At 41.6% G+C, this 20,214-nt stretch overlaps 1 protein-coding gene across 4 annotated transcripts in view; it reads right to left on the bottom strand.

Annotated features, from left to right (window-relative positions):
* The window catches only part of LOC124709673 (USP6 N-terminal-like protein), a 143,192-nt gene that overhangs the window by 104,807 nt on the left and 18,171 nt on the right, over positions 1-20,214 (bottom strand). For all 4 annotated transcript variants that reach the window (XM_047240860.1, XM_047240858.1, XM_047240859.1 and 1 more), the window contains 3 exons: positions 6,068-6,299; positions 2,759-3,038; positions 2,495-2,655 (listed from right to left, as the gene is read on the bottom strand). In XM_047240860.1, coding sequence (XP_047096816.1) covers positions 2,495-2,655; positions 2,759-3,038; positions 6,068-6,299 — 673 coding nt within the window. The remainder of the gene's footprint in view (positions 1-2,494; positions 2,656-2,758; positions 3,039-6,067; positions 6,300-20,214) is intronic.

Raw genomic sequence — 20,214 nt, 5'->3', positions numbered from 1 at the left:
CAGCTAGATCTGAAGGTTATCAAAACTGGTCACCTTTGAATAAATGTTTTTGCGATTGTAGCGATTCGAGGATTTCTGTGTAAATTCTAGAACCACTCAGTGTTCTACCGTCTCGAACACACAATATTCTAGATATGAGTGTGGGAGTGTAGAATCCAACCTACTGCGCATCACATGTTTGTGTGTGCAGGTTTAAAATCAGTCGCGGGAAGAAAGTAGACGCGGGGACAAATGGCACCAACAAGTACCTGTCGGGCAATCCATAGATGTTTTAGTGAGTGTGTAAGGAAGAACCATGGAGTTTATATGCAGCTCTGTGCTTATTGTGTCATTGACTACTGTTATTAAAACAAAGACAGCTGAAAAAGAACTCTTGAAAACTCTTGACATAACCTTGCTATCGGCAAGACTTATTTTCTGATTCGTGTTAAGAGAAGTTATGGTATCTAAGGCAACTTTCTTTTAACTGTAAAGTAATTTGTTTATGACGTCTGGCTGTACAGGATACTTACAGGAAGTTACATATTTATGTGGAAAGTGAGAGTTTTATTGTGTATGGAAGTTAAATACATCGCTAATTGACGAAAAGTAAAGTTTGTATGTCTACTTATGGAATGAGTAGAAAGAGTCTAAAAATTCCTATACCTACCATTATTCTATGGAGAACAAATCAAGAGGGTTTTTCAGCAGCCAGCTAGCCAGTAAAGAAGAGTGGCTGCAAGTTCCAAGTAAGTCACCTCGTAAAGAAGTGGAAGGTGGTTTCGGGGGGATAAACCAATATAACCCAGATCCACACTCACACTTTAAGTCTTAGAACGTTAGACAAGCTAGATTGTTATAATTATTTTCACAAATTTTAAGGCATAGCAGAATGCATTTGTTAAAGAAAACAAGGCTCCAGGAAGTGCTACATAGTTGGTTAAGTTAAGAGTGTTGTTAAGGGGGATTTAATTCCAGAACAGAGGGGAAATGCCTTCCTTCCAACTTTACAACAATAATTCAAAGAAGGCAATAAAGGAAGTCACACAACACATAAGAGCAGCTTTTTTTTGGTGTTATTTTGATCCACGGAACAGCAGTGTGCTCACTGTTATGAAAAACAAAGTGGCCAGGCGTCTGTGTCGCCTGGCCAGCAAGAGCTGTTGCATAATGATTTGATTCACGGATCCAGTTATATGGCTCCTTCAGTGTATAGCGTTTCTACGACTGTGACGTGTGGGACCTGAAGATGGCATCAATGTAATGCTGAAACTGGTAGCACATAAGACGTTCATAAAATAAATTTCTGCAATACATACGGCTGTTGGCAAATTATTGCATCAAGAAATACATGCCAGCCGTTGTCACACAGTCCATAATGGATCAACGAAGACAACAGTAAATGTCCTTGTTTTAATGACTGTCTCCCCAACTCGCTTACACCCATGACCTCCTTTCACCTATTTCGTGGTAATACAATACTTTGACATTTTTCCGTGTCCTCCATCAAACCTATTTGGTTAGGATCTCATACCATGCAGTAATACTACAGAATAGAATGGACATTAATGCACTGGTTGGAAAAACAAGTTTTTTTTCCCACCTGTAGTTACACTCGGGAACATAATTAAAATGTCACAGGCATACGTCATGCTTGCCCATATTCTTAGCTAGAGCTGTCAGTATCTGGAGAGTTCAGTGATTCCAAGTTCACTGTGTTCTTATGGATTACTCAACATACCTCAGATGTTCTAATCATATTCTATGACACAATATAGCACCAAACTTTGTTGCATTTTCAGTTGTACCTCAAGCTCCAGTACAAGTATTAAAAATATGGACAGTTCCGAAGTGTGTGAATGTGGTGTGACAAGACTGGCTCATTTCAGATGTATTATTAGGTTTACATTAAAGACTACAGTACTAATATGGTTAACTAGTGAAACCTTTGATACTAAAGTTATCGCTTTACTTTTTGTAAATTTTTTAGTGACATGATCATCACTTTCCCATGTCAGAGAAAGGCTTCAAAACCACTACTTCAAACTCTCAATTTGGTTAGTAGAATAGTAACAAGAAAGACAACAGAAAGAGAGCAAGTATAATACTAAGATATGGTTGCCTATAAAACTGATTATATTTTATGCTCACAAGTTTGCATTTTGAACAATACCCCGTGCAATCGCCAAATACCTGTTACTTACTGTATTTGTCACAATTTAGTTTGATTGAAAAATACTTCATTTTAACCGTATTTTTAAAATTTCACTCTGTTATGCAATTACTGCGCAGGCCATCAAGTGTTACATCAAACTGTTGCTTCCACAGTACCTTACAAAATCACATTGTCTGACGTAACTTTAAATGTTAACAGCTCTGATGGGAAACTACCTTTCAGATCTTCCCTTTTTTTAGGAAAAAGATATTTTATATGCCTCTTTAATCTCTTTTCATTTGCTTTTCCACAATCATATTCCTAAGATAATGAGAACATTATTTAAAAAATGATCCTTACCCTATCCAAAAAACATTGGAAAAACCACTTCAGTGTATAAATGCCTGTGTCGACACCATTTTTATCAAGGTGCTTCTTCAACTTTGGCAGAAATTTATTCATTATTTTGTCATGGTGTTCTTGGTAGCGTAGCAACTTCGGAAAACCAGGAATAAAGAAACCTTGAAATGTTGATAAACCCAAAAATTATAAATGATACATTAATAGTCAAGTTTACATTAATAATCAGCTCTGTGCACAAATAAAAACTGGGTTAATGCTTACCATGCATAGCATACTTCTTATCAGCAATTAAAATGGAAAGTGCCCAAAATGCATCTTCTTCACTTAGGTACATGAGGAGGAGAGCAGCAATTTGTGACATACCCTGACAATAGCCAATATCCAAATTGTAAACACTATATGCAGAAAGAACATTAAAAAGTGCTTGCTGCTGTAGGCCATAACGCTCACGGAACATGATATGGTCACGGTATGTCCTATTGACGTCAAGGTCTATTTGTCGAATATCAGGGGACCAACGATATGCTAGCTCTAGCATGTCCTGGAAGATAAATATATATATTTCGTTATAAACAACAGCATTTTGCAATTAAGATGAGAGGCATACAACAGAGGTCCATATATCTTTGAAACATTTATTTTCACCAACACTTTTAAAGCACACAAACTGGGCAACATTCTTACAGAACTGTCCATTAATAAGAAAAATGAAATCGTAAAGGCAAAGTCTCTTAAATGAATAATAGAAGTTACAGAGGCCATTTGCTCTTTAGATACTTACTTTCCCTAGAACATGGTATGTTTACCTTGACACGGACTGTAAATGACCCTTCCCCAGCAGTTAAAACCATCATCTTGATGAGCCCTGCTCCCCCAAATAACCTTTCTGCAATGTGTTTGTTTCTAAATCTGTGCTATTTTACTTTTATTCCTTCAGGAAGTGAAATATTAGTACTGCTGATAGGCACAGACAAAAATATACGACACACTATTAGTTTTCTGAATTAATAGTTCCCTTCCTGGGAAGTGGAAGAATAGGTTGGGGAAGGTTAAGAAAGAAATGTTCGTCACTCAGATTCCAGGTTGAATGGGACCCACCAATTTTGAGCACATGGGGAGACAAAGATGGGTCCCCACAGAGTTGCAACTCTCACTCATTCTCAAAACAGATGCATCCCTGTTATCCTGGGTCCAAGTGACCTGCTCTTCCTTTTTAACCCTCCACAACCTATCCCCTCTTCTTGTGAGGAAGGAACTATTAGCTCTGAAAGCTAGGATAGAGTTGCCTAATTTTTTATATGCCTATTGGCAGTACTAATATTTGACCTGCATATTGGGTAGCAATTCTGTCTAAAAATTTATACTTTTCTAGAGAATTTTCCTTTTGGTACAGCCAAAAGAGTAAAATGTATATACTTCTCAAAGAAAATAGCACTGAAGGCATTACTACATCAGACAACCAAAGTCATATCTTTTACATTTTTTGTTTCAAAGTAACATATTCAATGACAAAATCATTATACTCTCAAATGAAAGGGAGAGTATGCAACTACAGAAATTACAGACATTCTGTACAAAGACAGAAGTTCCTCTTTATTGATATTAAGAACCTGACATTTATAATGTCAGAAGAGTATTTATATGCGCTTGAACATTTTAATATTACAAACAACATGAAGAAATTAACATAACTCCATTTAGAGCTCCAGTCGCTACTTATCAGTTCATCCGTGATGGAGCATGGTGTCCATTTCTTACATTTTCAACAGCAGGAAATATTAAAACCATCTCTCAGAGCTAAGACATAGCTTGCCTACAAAAATGATTAGTTTCACTCATGAGTAAAATAAATAGAATTTTAGAAAGATCTCCTGACAAAAAGACTATTTAATTTCCACATCTCTCATTCTTTGCAGTATTTTGTGAATTCGCAATACATTTGATACCAACCACCTCACCAGTTTCACAAGGGCAAGAAATACTGGGCAATATCAGCAAAGCCATGCAGGCACAGGCTTCCTTAAAGGTCAATGTGTCACACTGCCACCACAATATCAACTGCCTCAGTCAAAAACATGTGAATGACATGGCTCATCATTTTCCAATTGACTGTAACAGCAGATAGCAGCACTCAGTGGAACGAAGTATTTGAAAAATCCAATGATCATCACTACTACGACTACTGAGCTGCCATTATCAGCAAGAACCACGTTTTCCCAATGGGGTGAAGAAGCCACCATCTTCCACAAATGTATCTGCAAACCATACATCATAGGTCACAGATATTAACAAAGCTAACCATTGCTTTGTCTTCATACAGAAAAAGATCTATCAGATGGATGAGGCACAGTACAAATATATATTGGTACACTGAAAGTAAGCCGTGAGTGCAGTAGGAAGTACAAAAGATGTGGCATTTCTCACAGTGACAGGGTATATTTAAAGCCAGTGGAAGCTCCACATTAGCAATGTTACCATGGGGTGAAATGAAACATGTGTTAGACAGTATACTGTTCTTCACAACTGATGATACAGTGAGCTGTTAGAAGAATAAGTGCAATTATCTACCTACAGCATTCTACTAGAGCAGAGAGATTCTGTGAAACAAATTACCACCCCATCACTCCCAAATTGTGGATGTGGTTCAACAAGTTCTTCATTAGGGTGTTTGCTGAGCACTCAATGTTAACTGATCGATCTTATTCTGAATTTTTAGATTTCAGTGAAAAATAGGAAACTGGAGAAAGTATGAAGACATTGGGCTTAAGTGTTTAGTGATCTGTCATTGTTAACATTAATGGCTCAACAATACTGAATTCAGGATCACTGCAGTAGCCAATAGCGAATGCTGTGTTTCACTTCACTGTGCTGCGATCATGCCATTTTGCTGGAATGAATGACGACTCGGTTCCTGGTTAAAACTGTGCATGTTAAACAGAAATTTCATTTGTAAAATTATCTATTAACTCTGCTATTCACTGGTATATGCTCAGTTCGAAACAAATCAGACATAGTGGCTGCTCTGCATGAAGAAGGTAGGGTTCACACCACTGAAGTGTTCTGCTTGAAACAATGGTCAATGTGCAAGACAAGATTTCCTCTGCTCCCTGCACTTTCCTCAAAATCAACTAAGAAAAAGTGCACGCAGTAAATATTAGTGGATACATCATCTAGCATCCAGCCAGGTGGGTCATTCCACTTTAAAGCATAATAATTCAATGAATGGTCAAGATGGCTATCTCAGGTGCTATGAGTGATGGCATTAGTGTGACTGGTCTCTACACAGACTCCAAGCAGCTGTTTGACTCTTGTCCAGATAACAACCATATCCAAGACAATCACTGTCACTCACTGAACTGTCGTACATAAAACTGGAATGGTAAACCCTGAAAGATCCTCAGAATTGTATCATACATTGATCATGGTGGAATACCCTCAGAAAACTGAATCAATTATATGTGACAAATGCTCAATAATAATATACGGGAATAAATCTAATACTTTCTCTGTATTACAATGATATGAAAGACAGGCTATTCCTTAAGAGTGGTAGTAAAATCTGTTTCTTACCTGATATTTCCCTTTATTTTCTTCTTTGATGGCCTTCACATTAAGCAACAATGCCCACACTTGTCCGCGAAGAGAATTTGGTATGCCTTTGAAAAGGCGCCTTCTCATCTTTTCAGTTGTGACTGCTGTTTCCCACGAATTTATCATCTTAAGCCACTTTTTGACTCGTTCCATTTCAATTTGAATTTGACGTGCTTCATTTGGACCGGCTTTTGCTGGCAGGCGTTTGTCACTGTAAATAAAATGCTGCTTTTTCAACTGGCACGTGTTAACAAGGCCAAACATTGTATCAGTAACAATCAGAGGGAAAGAATGACAAACAGTGTCACAGAAAGTGATAAAGTCCCTGTTCCTCTTTAATATCAGGGACTTAAACCACTATATCTTACCTAATTCTAATTGAAATCACAAGGTACGTAGCTCAATGGCCACATTACAATTTATTACCAACTGAAAGAAAATTTACATTAGCAATACTGTAATCAAGCAGCAATAGAAGATTCCACACAATTGTGGTGGACTTGGCGCAGCTGCTTAATGTGTCCATTTCTACCAATCACAAAATGTGATTTTTGTATACACCTGCGAGTTGTCACAGCTCTACAGAAGACTATAGTGTTCACCTGCAGCTGTTTGCACTTCACAGTTGAAAGCTGGCAAGAGTGCCCTCAACTGTCATGTTTCTTCCCATACGGACTCTACTGTACGTTGTTTGTAACACATTCCATTTAATTACGTTATGACAACAAACTCTGCTGAAACATCCACAAAAACAGGGACTTATAAACACATGCTTATACACACTGTACTAACAATAAATTTAACACATGGATAATAAGTTACATACAATATATTTAAGCAGGCCAGAACTTGTCACACAATTCACGCGGTACATCACACCCTTGAAATCTGCCAGATTTAATTTTACGATCCACAGTTCCACAGCACAATTTTTACTGATGTACAATGGGTCAGTTTATAGAGTACATACTGCCACAAGTTATACAACATGCAATGTAGCATAACAGTTAGCGGCGTTGGCTGGAATGGTGCAGGCTGCCAGTTCAAACCAGACCACCAGCAATTATTTGTTACTTAGTATTTATCATTCCTGGAAGGTTCTTGAAATTTCTTTTGTTTATAATGGTTGCATATTCTGGAATAGTCTATGTTTGTATTAATAGCAGTGCTCTCCAAACAAGAGTTCAATCTGTTCTGCCTGTAAGTGCTGTATTTCACTGATGACCTTGCTTTTGGATTAGGACTTGAGTGTGGTTACAAAATGACACTGTTGGAGATACTAGGTACTTCAAAACCTATATCACTGTGGCCCCAGCTAGGCAACATAAAAGTTGCCTACACAAACAGGAACCAGAATACAGGAAATTCATAGTTCCCAAGGTCCGAATACTCAGGAAATCAATGGATTCCAAAACAGCAGCAAGTCACCTGTACATCAGACAGCAATCACTTGTTTTCTGGAGATGCTTGTCAGGCTCCGTATAAATAGATGAAAGGATTCGACCAAATACAAGATGTCCAGCTAACAGAAAAATTTGTTCCAAGAATACTATCAATGACAGAATACAGCCCTTGGAATTTGTCATTTTAACAGAAATTAGTCCATGTTATTCTCATATATGACTTCTTGAAGACATCACAAACAGTCAAGAAGTGGATGATTGGAGCTTCATATTGACAAAGCTACTGCAACAAATGCACATAACACAGACTGCTTTGGATGGTGGTTTGCTGTTTAAAACATTATCCCACAGTAATCAAGGAGAAATCTGACTCATCAATCTAGATGCTCAGTTAAACTGTGAAGCTTCTGTCAACTGCAAAAAGCTACTCACACTCACAAAACGATTAAATGCCAGTTAGGATGACAAGCATTACAGGTGGTCAAGGAAACCTTTGGATCACCAACTGTCAAGAGCTGCCCCAACTCGTCCACAAAGGTAGGCGCCTAGGAAGAGCAGAACTGGTCCAAGAAAAGCAGTTAAGTGCCATCAACAAAATACTGTGTTATGTTACAAGTGCAGACAATGCAGAGGAGGAGGCTACTATGGAACTGCCAACAGAATCTGGTCTGGCTGAGGAACAGTGTTAGCCATATTGCTGCCAATTTTTGGATGCTTTCAAATCCGAAGTCAAAACAAGACAGACCAAATGGCCCATGGTAAAGCAGTGTATCAACGATGGGGATCATCCATCTATTAGCCAGCACTCATATACAGGGCTATTACAAATGATTGAAGCGATTTCATAAATTCACTGTAGCTCCATTCATTGACATATGGTCACGACACACTACAGATACGTAGAAAAACTCAAAGTTTTGTTCGGCTGAAGCCGCACTTCAGGTTTCTGCCGCCAGAGCGTTCGAGAGCGCAGTGAGACAAAATGGCGACAGGAGCCAAGAAAGCTTATGTCGTGCTTGAAATGCACTCACATCAGTCAGCCATAACAGTGCAACGACACTTCAGGACGAAGTTCAACTAAGATCCACCAACTGCTAACTCCATTCAGCGATGGTATGCACAGTTTAAAGCTTCTGGATGCCTCTGTAAGGGGAAATCAACGGGTCGGCCTGCAGTGAGCGAAGAAACGGTTGAACGCGTGCGGGCAAGTTTCACGCGTAGCCCGCGGAAGTCGACGAATAAAGCAAGCAGGGAGCTAAACGTACCACAGCCGACGGTTTGGAAAATCTTATGGAAAAGGCTAAAGCAGAAGCCTTACCGTTTACAATTGCTACAAGCCCTGACATCCGATGACAAAGTAAAATGCTTTGAATTTTCGGCGCAGTTGCAACAGCTCATGGAAGAGGATGCGTTCAATGCGAAACTTGTTTTCAGTGATGAAGCAACATTTTTTCTTAATGGTGAAGTGAACAGACACAATGTGCGAATCTGGGCGGTAGAGAATCCTCACACATTCGTGCAGCAAATTCGCAATTCACCAAAAGTTAACGTGTTTTGTGCAATCTCACGGTTTAAAGTTTACGGCCCCTTTTTCTTCTGCGAAAAAAACGTTACAGGACACGTGTATCTGGACATGCTGGAAAATTGGCTCATGCCACAACTGGAGACTGACAGCGCCGACTTCATCTTTCAACAGGATGGTGCCCCACCGCACTTCCATCATCATGTTCGGCATTTCTTAAACAGGAGATTGGAAAACCGATAGATCGGTCGTGGTGGAGATCATGATCAGCAATTCATGTCATGGCATCCACACTCTCCCGACTTAACCCCATGTGATTTCTTTCTGTGGGGTTATGTGAAAGATTCAGTGTTTAAACCTCCTCTACCAAGAAACATGCCAGAGCTGTGAGCTCGCATCAACGATGCTTTCGAACTCATTGATGGGGACATGCTGCGCCGAGTGTGGGAGGAACTCGATTATCGGCTTGATGTCTGCCGAATCACTAAAGGGGCACATATCAAACATTTGTGGATGCCTAAAAAAACTTTTTGAGTTTTTGTATGTGTGTGCAAAGCATTGTGAAAATATCTCAAATAATAAAGTTATTGTAGAGCTGTGAAACTGCTTCAATCATTTGTAATAACCCTGTATGTCACAGTGGCATACAAAAGTGGGCACAAATTGTAGGATGCTGCCTACCTTTCAAGGAATTCTTTCACAGAAAACAGCAGCATGGATGAAATCTCAGTAATTGCCAAATGGCAGATAATCCAGGACGAAGTGGAGAGGCCCCTTTGAAGGAGGAGGAAGGCACAATGTCTTTCTGCATTGACTAATGATGACAGAACAAAATTATGAAGAAAGTTGACTATTGACTGCCGCACACTGAAGACACCCTTGACTGCTTGGTAGGGGCAAAGTACCAGGTGTAGAAGTATGAAACCGGAGTTTGGTTGCCATAATTACACATCTGTTGTTTGAAACTGATAAACAATATTTAATTAAAAATAATCTCCATTGTTCTTTTGAAGCAAACCAGTCAGCAAGCCATTTTTGTACATTTTCATACAAATTGAAGCATTGTTCAGCAAAAGCGCGTCCCCGTGAGACAAATAGATGATAGGTTGGTTGGTTGTTTGAGGTTAAAGGGACCAAACAGCAAGGTCATCAGTCCCTTGTTTCAAATAGACTCCATTCTGCTAACGGGACATCTCAGTATAGTCAAAAAATAAAACGGAAAAAGGTGAAACGTAAAAGGGCAGTCACGTCGTCATTAGTAAAAACAAATGAGGGAAGTTGGCAAGAGAACGAACCCAACACTATGCTGAAGCAGCATAGGCAAGACCACCCGTGACTTAAAAGGTACAACTGCTATAATGCAGAAAGTACGTATGGGAATAGAAAAACTAACCAAGCCTTAAAAAGAAGGGGTAAAAACAGAGTAAAATGGAAAGAAAAGAGGATTCCAGTCAGGGAGGTGAATCGGGAATCTCTGAACACTGCCTACAGTGTGAGACACCCAAACACTCACCGCCCTGCCCCAACACCAGAGGGAGATTAAAAACTTTAAAACTGAGAATAAAAACCACTCTCCCAGAGGAAACCTAGAACCAGAGAGACCATCCGGGAATCGTCAGCCAACATCAAAGGTAAAGTGTGGGGGAGTCTGTACTTAGCACGCAGAGCCAAAAGAAGGGGGCATTCAACCAAAATGTGGGCCACTGACTGGAAGGCTCCACAACCACATAGCGGGGTTGGCTCATCACGCAAAAGGAAACCATGGGTCAGCCTGGTATGGCCAATGCGGAGACGACACAGTGTGGTCGAGTCCTTGTGGGAGAGGCTAAAGGAAGAACGCCATGCGCCGGGATTCACCTTAATGGCACGAAGTTTATTAGACAGTGGAGTAGCCTCCCAAGAATTGGCCCATGACTGTGCAAAGTGGGATTTGATGTGAAGCCGTAAATCCGCTGCAGGAGGGGTTACAGAAAACGGGGGGTAAGTAACTGCTCCCCCAGCCAAACGATTAGCGAGCTCATTACCCGGGATACCCACATGGCCCGGGACCCATAGGAAGTCAATGGAACAAGCAGCACGGTGAAGATCAGCGAGATGGTCATGGATGGCAGAGACCAAGGGATGGCGCGAAAAACACCGGTCAATAGCAAGAAGGCCACTCAACGAGTCCGTACATAACAAAACGCGGTTGTGTTGGGATTGTTTAATAAAGGTAAGGGCCCGGGAAATTGCCATCAATTCCGCAGTAAACACCCCACATGAGGGTGGCAGTAGATGATTTTCCGTTCCAACAAAGGACGTGAAGGCATACCCAACATGATCAGCAGATTTAGAGCCATCAGTGTAAAAAACAACAGCATCCCGAAACTCCCATAAAATTTGGCGGAAAAAGGAACGGAACACCACCGGGGGTATGGAATCTTTCGGACCGCGGCGGAGATCCATCCGAATTCGAGGCCGAGGAACTAACCAAGGAGGGGTGGAGGGGAGGGAGCGAGGAAGACAGGACAAAGAAGGAAGCCGAAAATCACGGTTAAGAGACGCAAGGCGCAGCCCAACCAGTAAACCCGCCCGAGGGCGGGAGTCAGGCGGGCGACGTCCACGGTCTGGGAATAGGATAGAATAGGAAGGATGAGCGGGAGAAGAACGGATAGTAAGGGCATAAGACACCAGAAGCTGGGACCGCCGAACAGAAAGGGGGGGGATCCCAGCTTCAACCAGGAGACTATCAACAGGGCTAGTAGGGAATGCACCGGTGGCCAAACGGATACCACGATGGTGGACTGGATCCAGCACGTGCAGCGTGGAAGGAGCAGCTGAACCATAAACTTGACAACCATAGTCCAAACGTGACAGAACTAAAGCACGATAAAGACGGAGGAGGAGGGAACGGTCCGCACCCCAAGAGGAGTGGGCAAGGAAGCAAAGGACATTGAGTTTACGGAAACATCCTACCTTCAGGAGTCTGATATGGGGCAGCCAAGTGAGCTTGTTGTCGAAAAGAAGACCTAGGAAACGAAACTGTGGAACCACAGGCAATCTTTGTGCAGCGAGATAGAGCTCTGGATCAGGGTGGACCGTAGTACGGCGACAGAAGTGGACCACCCGCGATTTTAAAGGAGAGAATTGAAACAGGGTCCATGCAGAGGCACGCCGTATAGCCACCTGGAGCTGCCGTTCTGCAGATGGCATCGAGGAGGAACTAACCCAAATGCAGAAATCATCCACATACAGGGCAGGGGCGACCAAGGGACCGACAGAGGCCACAAGTCCATCGATAGCAATGAGGAAAAGAAGGACACTCAAGACAGAACCCTGTGGGAAAATAGATGATAACCAGATGGAGCCAAGTCTGGATAATAAGCCACATGCCCTAGTATTTCCCAACTGAATGCCTTGATCATTTCCCTGATCAGTTTTGCCATGTGTGATGGAGCATTATCATGGAGCAATATGACTGTGTTGCCTTTTTCCATATTCCAGTTGTTTTTCACATAATTCTTGATTTAAAGCGATCATTTGCTGTTGGTAGTGATCAGTTTCACCAAGTTTTAACAGCTCATAATAAATGACACCCTTTTGATCCCACTAAACACAGAGCATTGTCTTCTCTCCAAAGTGATCTGGTCTTTTAATGGATGTCGATGGTTTGTCTGGATTCAACCATGATTTACAACGCTTAGGACCCATTTTTCATCACCTGTCACTATTCGATGGAGAAACGACTTTCTTTTGTATCTGGCGGGCAGCATTTCACAAGTGGTCTTTCAATTTGCTTGCTGTATTTCACTCAGTTCATTTGGAGCCCATTTTCCCACTTTCTGCACCTTTCCCTTAGTTTTAAACTGAAGAGAAATAGCTCTCTGGATCACCTTCAATTGTTCTGCAAGTTCCTGTTGAGTTTGAGTATAATCTTCATCCAATAAGGCCTGTAATTTGTTGTCTTTGAACTTTTTTGGTCGTTTCCTGCACTCGTCGTTTCTCACATCAAAATCACCACTTTTGAATGTTTTGAATCACTCGCAACACTGTGTTTCTTCAAGAGCATGTTCGCTGAAAGCTTCAACAAACATTCGACGCAATTCTGCAGCAGTTTTCTTCAAATGATAACAGAAAAACAATGTTGTCTACAAATCATAGTTTGTAGGAAGAAAACTCGACATGTTCACGAGTTTGAAATAGGTTCCAATGTATGGAACTTGGGTTACTGTGTGTTGACATTCATCTTCAGCTGTTACAGGAAGCAGATGGCACTGCAGATGTGGTCTCATGGGCCTTACACTGAAGACTAGCACCATCTATAGGGAAATTCCAGTTTCATACTTTACACCTGGTATTTCTCAACTATGGACATGTAAACACTCTTATAGTAAATTGAAGATGATGAAGCTGACTAGGAAAAGACTGAATTCACAACTCCTGATGGCCTATGGGTTCAAAGTTACACTGTTTGGACTATGCAATGTGCTAGCCACCTTTGAAGGTTTGTTGGGCAACCTACTTCAACACGTTAAATGGACAATGTGTCTTTGCTACATGGATGACATTGTCTTTTTTTTCTAATGCAGTTGCAGAACATCTAACCCACCTGACAACCACGTTGAAGTATGCTCAGACTACAGGCCTCCACCTGAATCCAAAGAAGTGCTCTGTCACCTAAGAAATAAAAATCTTGGGGCAGCTAGTGAATGACAATGGAGGTTGTCTCAATCCAGAGAAAGTAAAAGCAGTCAAATTTTCCACATCCTCAGTGCATTCATTATGTGAGAAGTCTTCTTGGAATATGCTCATACTTAAGGTGATTCATATCTGACTTCTACACCACGGCACGTCCTTTGCAAGAATTACTGCAATGAGATACCAAATATTCCTGGAAACAAATACAAGAAAGAACTTCCCTTGTACTTAAGGATGCGCTAATGTCTTTTTCAGTCCTAGATTTGTGTGATGAAAAAGCTTAGGCAGAACTTCACACTAACACCAATAGTGACGAGATAGAGAATGGTGGTCCATCACCTATGCTAGCTGTCTAGCCTTGAAGATCCGTTCAGTCGACTGATATGATGAGCACTGAGGCTTCAGCAGTATATCACAGTTGCATACAAAAGTGGACATAAACAGAAGGGTGCAGACAGCCTTTCAAGGAATCCTTTGGCAGAAAACATTAGCATGGATGAAAGTTCAGTCATTGCTGCATTAAATGACAATGCTGCTGGGTACAAGGAAGAAAATCACAGACACCTTGTAAGAGGAAGAACCTACCAAAGGAGAATTCAAATTCATAAACTGAGTATTGTTTAAGGTGAGCTGGGACACTGAGAAACCATTTCCATCCCACTGGAGCATAATTCATCTACAGCCAGTTATTCTCAACATTTTCCATAAAGCTCAAACATTTATCACCTGGAATTTGTGCAGGCTCTAGACAGAATCAGACACAGGTATCACCAGCCCAGTATCTACATCTACATCTACATCTACATTTATACATCGCAAGCCACCCAAGGTGCGTGCCGGAGGGCACTTTACATGCCAGTGTCATTACGTCCCTTTCCTGTTCCAGTTGCGTATGGTTCGCGGGAAGAATGACTGCCGGAAAGTCTCTGCGCGCGCTCGAATTTCTCTAATTTTACATTCGTGATCTCCTCGGGAGGTATAAGTAGGGGGAAGCAATATATTTGATACCTCCTCCAGAAATGCACCCTCTCGAAACCTGGACAGCAAGCTACACCGCGATGCAAAGTGCCTATCTTGCAGAGTCTGCCACTTGGGCTTGCTAAACGCTATCACGCTTACCAAATAACCCTGTGAGGAAACGCGCCGCTGTTCTTTGTATCTTCTCTCTCTCCTCTGTCAACCCGACCTGGTACAGATCTCACACTGATGAGCAATACTCAAGCATAGGTCAAACGAGTGTTTTGTAAGCCACCTCATTTGTTGATGGAATACATTTTCTAAGGACTCTCCCAATGAATCTCAACCTGGCACCTGCCTTACCAACAATTTTCTCTGGCCAGTTGGTACCAATTCCACCTGCAGGAGCAGCATTCTACTAAATTGCAATCTACCTCTATGGGAGGTACCGGAAGTTGACACCAAAACTGACGGACAGTAGTCTGCACTGGCTGCCTCACCTGGTATACTGTCACCAAAGCTGTGCTGGCTGCTGAAGCTCCAGAAATTACAATGTTCCTTGTATAAGATATCACTCTGAAGCATGGAGCATCCCGTGTAATGATATCTGATCATGGTGTAGATTTTCAGTGAAGAGCAGTATCAGAGGTAATTTCACATTGCAACATCATTCACAGGGCGAAACTGCACACCACCCAGATGAATGGCCTCACAGAAAGCTTTAGTAGGACATTGACATACACGCAACTGATGTACGTTGATGTCAAATAGAGGTTAGGATATATTATTGCCCACTGTGATACTCGCAAATAACGCAGTGAAGCAAGGCATTACAGGTTTCACACCATTCTTTCCGCTCCATTCATGAAGCTGGAACTATGGGTACACTATTCCCATTTCAAATGGACAATATTCAGGATGACTACATGGAAAACATCACCTGGACCAAAAAAGCAAGACTGCAGTCAAGTATTACGACACTTCAACAAGAAGACTAAAGCACAGAGACATTGTCCATATACTCTGTGTGGAACCATACTAAAGTCCTGAGGCACAGGGAAACTTAAGATATAGTCAATGACCGTGAGCTTCACTGGGAGGGGTACCTTCAATGCTCATCAGTGTGAAGAGGCTGTCATAACACAGAATGAGGATCCTCCACTGCTGACATACAGAGGACCTCTGACAAGATCTAGATCTAGGATATTGTAATCGGCTCCAATGAGAACTTCTGAAACACTGGATTGATGTTTCTAGAGGAGACACAGGAATGGTGCAAGCACTGTTGCATGCACTGTAGCGTAGTGGTTAGTGTCTCTGATTGGCATTGCTGTGGGTCACCATAAATTATTTGACATATAGTACTTATCATTTCTGGAAGGTTCTTAAAATTCCTTATGTTTATAATGCTTGTATATTCTGTAATATTCCATATTTGCATTAGTAACAACATACACTAGCCAGGTGTCCAATCTGCTATGCATGTTTATGGTGTTCGTAATAATGTGCTTTCAGTGCTAAGTGTTGTACTTCACTGATGACCTTGCTTTCGAATTTGGACTTGTCTGTGTTTATAACATAACAACATACACAATTTCTTTGAGAGTGTTGTTACAAGTTGACTCACGATTACTAAATAGTGCAGTGGCTTAAAGTTATTAAAAATAAACATTTATTAGTATTTGGGATTACTCATCTTGAAAGTGAAGCATACTTCAACAACAATAATCCAACCATCTTCATCATCTGTACTACCAATCGTATGACATAAGATATTAATGAATGTAAATTACAAACTGTCTTAAGATGGTGATTTATTTATTTCCAAAACAAGAATTTAGATTATGAGTAATAAGACATTAAACTTAGTTGTATGAAAAGTATTTTGAACAATTAGTTCAGAAGCCAACTAAGTGAAAATGGTAGCAAAAACACACTTGACCTCTCAGCAACAAATAATCCAGAGTAAACACGAAGCATCATGATGGATACAGAAGTTAGTGACCACAAGGTCATTGTAGCGAGGTTCAATACTATAACATCCAAATCCACACAAAGTAAATGGAGAATATATCTATTTAAAAAAGCAGATAAAATTTGGTTGATATCTTGCTAAGAGATAGTCTCTATTCCTTCCAAACTATGTAAGCATAGAGCAGATGTTGTTTGAATTCAAAGAAATAGATTAAACAGCAATTGGCGAGTCTTACCAAATATTTTAATACAAGGTGGAACTGATCCCAAAGGTTGACAAAACAGATCACAATAATGTTGCAGAAACAATGAAGAAAACATGCCTAATTCAAAAGAATCCAAAATCCCTAAGATTGGTGAAGTTTTCAGGAGCTTGAAATTTAGCACGGACTTCAATGTGAGACACTGTCAACAGTTTCCACAATGAAACTCTGTCTCAAAATCTGGCAGAAAATTCAAAGAGATTCTGGTCATATGTAAAACATACTAGTGACAAGATATCCTCATTGCAGAACAGCAATGATAATGTTACTGATGGCAATGCAATGCCACTACAAAGCAGTTACTAAATATGGTTTTCCATAGTTTTTCCACCAAAGGCAAAGTGAAACTCCAAAATCTGAAACAAGAACAGCTGCCGACGTGAGTACTTTAGCAGTAGAATCCTCAGTGTAGCACAGCAACACAAATCAATTAAAGGCAACTATTCTGTCCCAGATTGTTTACTAATTAGGTTCCTCACAGAGTATGCCCATGTAATAGCTCCATACTTAGCAATTGTATACAGCTGCTCCCTCAACAATAGATTTGTACCCAAAGATTGGAAAGTTAACCAGTTCACATTAATACCCATGAAAGGAAATAGGAGTAATCCTCTCTGAATCACAGACTCATGCCATTGTTGCCAATTTACTGGCACAGTCAGTGTGGATTCAGAAAATATTTTTCTGGTGCAACACAGCTAACTCTTTACCCTCATGACATAATGAGTGCTATCAACAGGGTATTTCAAATTGATTCTGTATTTCCAGATTTCCAGAAGGCTTTTCATACTGTTCCCCACAAGCAGTTCCTAATCAAATTGCATGCCTATGGGTATCATCTCAGCTAGGTGACTGGATTCACAATTTCCTGTCAGAAAGATCACAATTCATAGTAACTGACGGCCAGTCACTGAGCACAACAGAAGTGACCCCTGTTATAAGCCCTCTGGTGGTCATAACCTGTATAAGTATGGGTAACGTAGGCATGCGTTTAAGAATGAGTAAGAAAACAGGAATGTGGGCAAGCTACTATGAACAGCATAATGAATGCATTATCATAGCCAGGATAGACATGAAGCCTATGCCTATCATAGTGGTACAAATTTATTTGCCAACTAGCTCTCCAAATGATTAACAGACCAAAGAAATGTACAATGAGATAAAAAAATATTTGGCTAGTTAAAGGAGACAAAAATTTAACTGTGATGAGGGATTGGAATTCGATAGTAGGAAAAGGAAGAGAAGGAAAAATAATAGGTGAATAAGGACTTGGGCAAAGGTAGGTAGGTTGGTTGGTTGGTTGGTTCCCAGTAAAATAATTATACAATGAAAAGAAGAAAAAAAAGGGAGACGTACAGCACAAGAACAAGAGAAAGGAAGAACTACAAAGGACAACTAACACTACTATGGACAAAACCCAGAAAAGAAACCCATAGAGAGAAGCAAGAAACAGGTAGAAGGGGTAAAAACAATGACTGGGCTGGCCGACCATGAGAATAAAAAGGAAAAGCCAGCCACTCTGTAACACATCAAACATCCACCCTAAAAGCTTAGAGTGTAGAACACAAATGGACAAAGGACATGCGCTAAAAATTATATAGAATGATAAAACTCACCATTGCATATAAAACAAAACTAATTAGCCAACGAGGCATTGTCAGCTAAAATTACTGGCAAAGAGTCCAGTAACTGAAGAGTCCGTCGCAGGGCAGTCAAAGGAGGACAGCTCACCAAGATATGGGACACTGTCAGCCGGGCGCTGCACTGACACTGAGGTGTGTCATCACGGCGCAGGAGGTGGCTGTATGTCATGGCCAATGTGGAGCCAGGAGAGAACCACAGAGTCCCTGTGAGAGGCCCGCATGGAGGACTGCCACACATTCATAGTCTCCTTAATGGCATGCAGTTTGTTGTGCATGTTGAGGTTATGCCTTTTGTCTCCCAAAGCCTCAAAACCTTGTGGCGTAGTACTGGACACAGGTCAGTTGCAGAGAAGCTGATATCCATAAGTGGCTTCCGTGTAGCCTGTTTGGCCAGTATATCGGCAAGTTTGTTGTCTGGGATTCCGACGTGACCTGGAGTCCAGACAAACACCACAGAATGACCGGACTATTCCAGGGCATAGATGGACTCCTGGATGATCACTATCAAAGGATGACGAGGATAGCACTGGTCGAGAGCTCGTAGGCTGCTCAAGGAGTCAGTACACAGAAGGAACGCCTCCCCAGGGCATGAATGGATGTGCTCAAGAGCATGCGATATAGCCACCAGCTTGGCAGTGAAAACATTGCACCCATTGGGCAAGGAATGCTCTTCAATATGTCCTCCATGGACATAGGCGAAGCCGGCATGAGCACCAGCCATCGAGCCACCAGTGTAAACCACTTCATGGCCTCGGTACTTGTCAAGAATTGAGAGGAAGTGGCAGTGGAGAGCTGTGGGGTTAACTGAGTCCTTAGGGCCATGTGAAAGGTCCAGGCAAAGCTGCGGCCTAGGTGTACACCATGGAGGTGTACATGAATGGACCTCAAGTGTAGGTGGTAAAAGCAAGGACTCCTGTTCAGAAACAAGGGATTGGACACAAACTGGAATTGGAAGCCCTGACCTGGGCCGCCGATGCGGTAGATGAACCACTGTGGATGGGAAAAGGAGACAGTGATTCGGATGCGCAAGACGACTACGAACGTGTGCTACATAACTGGTCAGCAGTTGTGCATGCCTAACCTGCAACGGAGGCACTCCGGCTTCCACAAGTATGCTGGTCACTGGACTCGTCCTAAAAGCTCCTGCTGCTAGGTGAATGCCACAGTGGTGCATTGGGTCGAGTAAATGCAATGCTGAGGGTGCCGCCAAACCATAAACCAGACTCTCAGTCATGCTGGCATCGAACAAGGGCTCTGTAGAGCTACAGCAGCGTAGAGTGATCAACACCTTATTTGGTGTTGCTCGTGCAGCGGAGGGTATTGAGGTGCTGCCAGCACTTCCGCTTAAGCTGACGAAGGTGAGGAAGCCAAGTCAATAGGGTGTTGAAAACTAGTCCTAAGAATCAATACGTCTCCGCTACAGTGAGTGGATCATCATTAAGGTAAAGTTCTGGTTCTGGACGACGCAGACAGAAGTGCATGACACACGCGACTTTGTGGCCGAAAACTGGAAACCGTGGGCTAGAGCCCATGACTGAGCCTTGTGGATGGCTCCCTGAAGGTGCCGCTCAGCAACACCAGTACTGGTAGAGTGGTATGAAATACAGAAGACATCTGCATACAAAGAAGGTGATACCAATGGCCCTACAGCTGCTGCTAGACCATTAATGGCCACTAAAAATAGAGA

Source organism: Schistocerca piceifrons, chromosome 1 (assembly GCF_021461385.2).
Source record: "Schistocerca piceifrons isolate TAMUIC-IGC-003096 chromosome 1, iqSchPice1.1, whole genome shotgun sequence".
In the NCBI taxonomy this organism is placed as follows: Eukaryota; Metazoa; Arthropoda; class Insecta; order Orthoptera; family Acrididae; genus Schistocerca; species Schistocerca piceifrons.
This window is presented reverse-complemented; position numbering and strand designations above follow the sequence as displayed.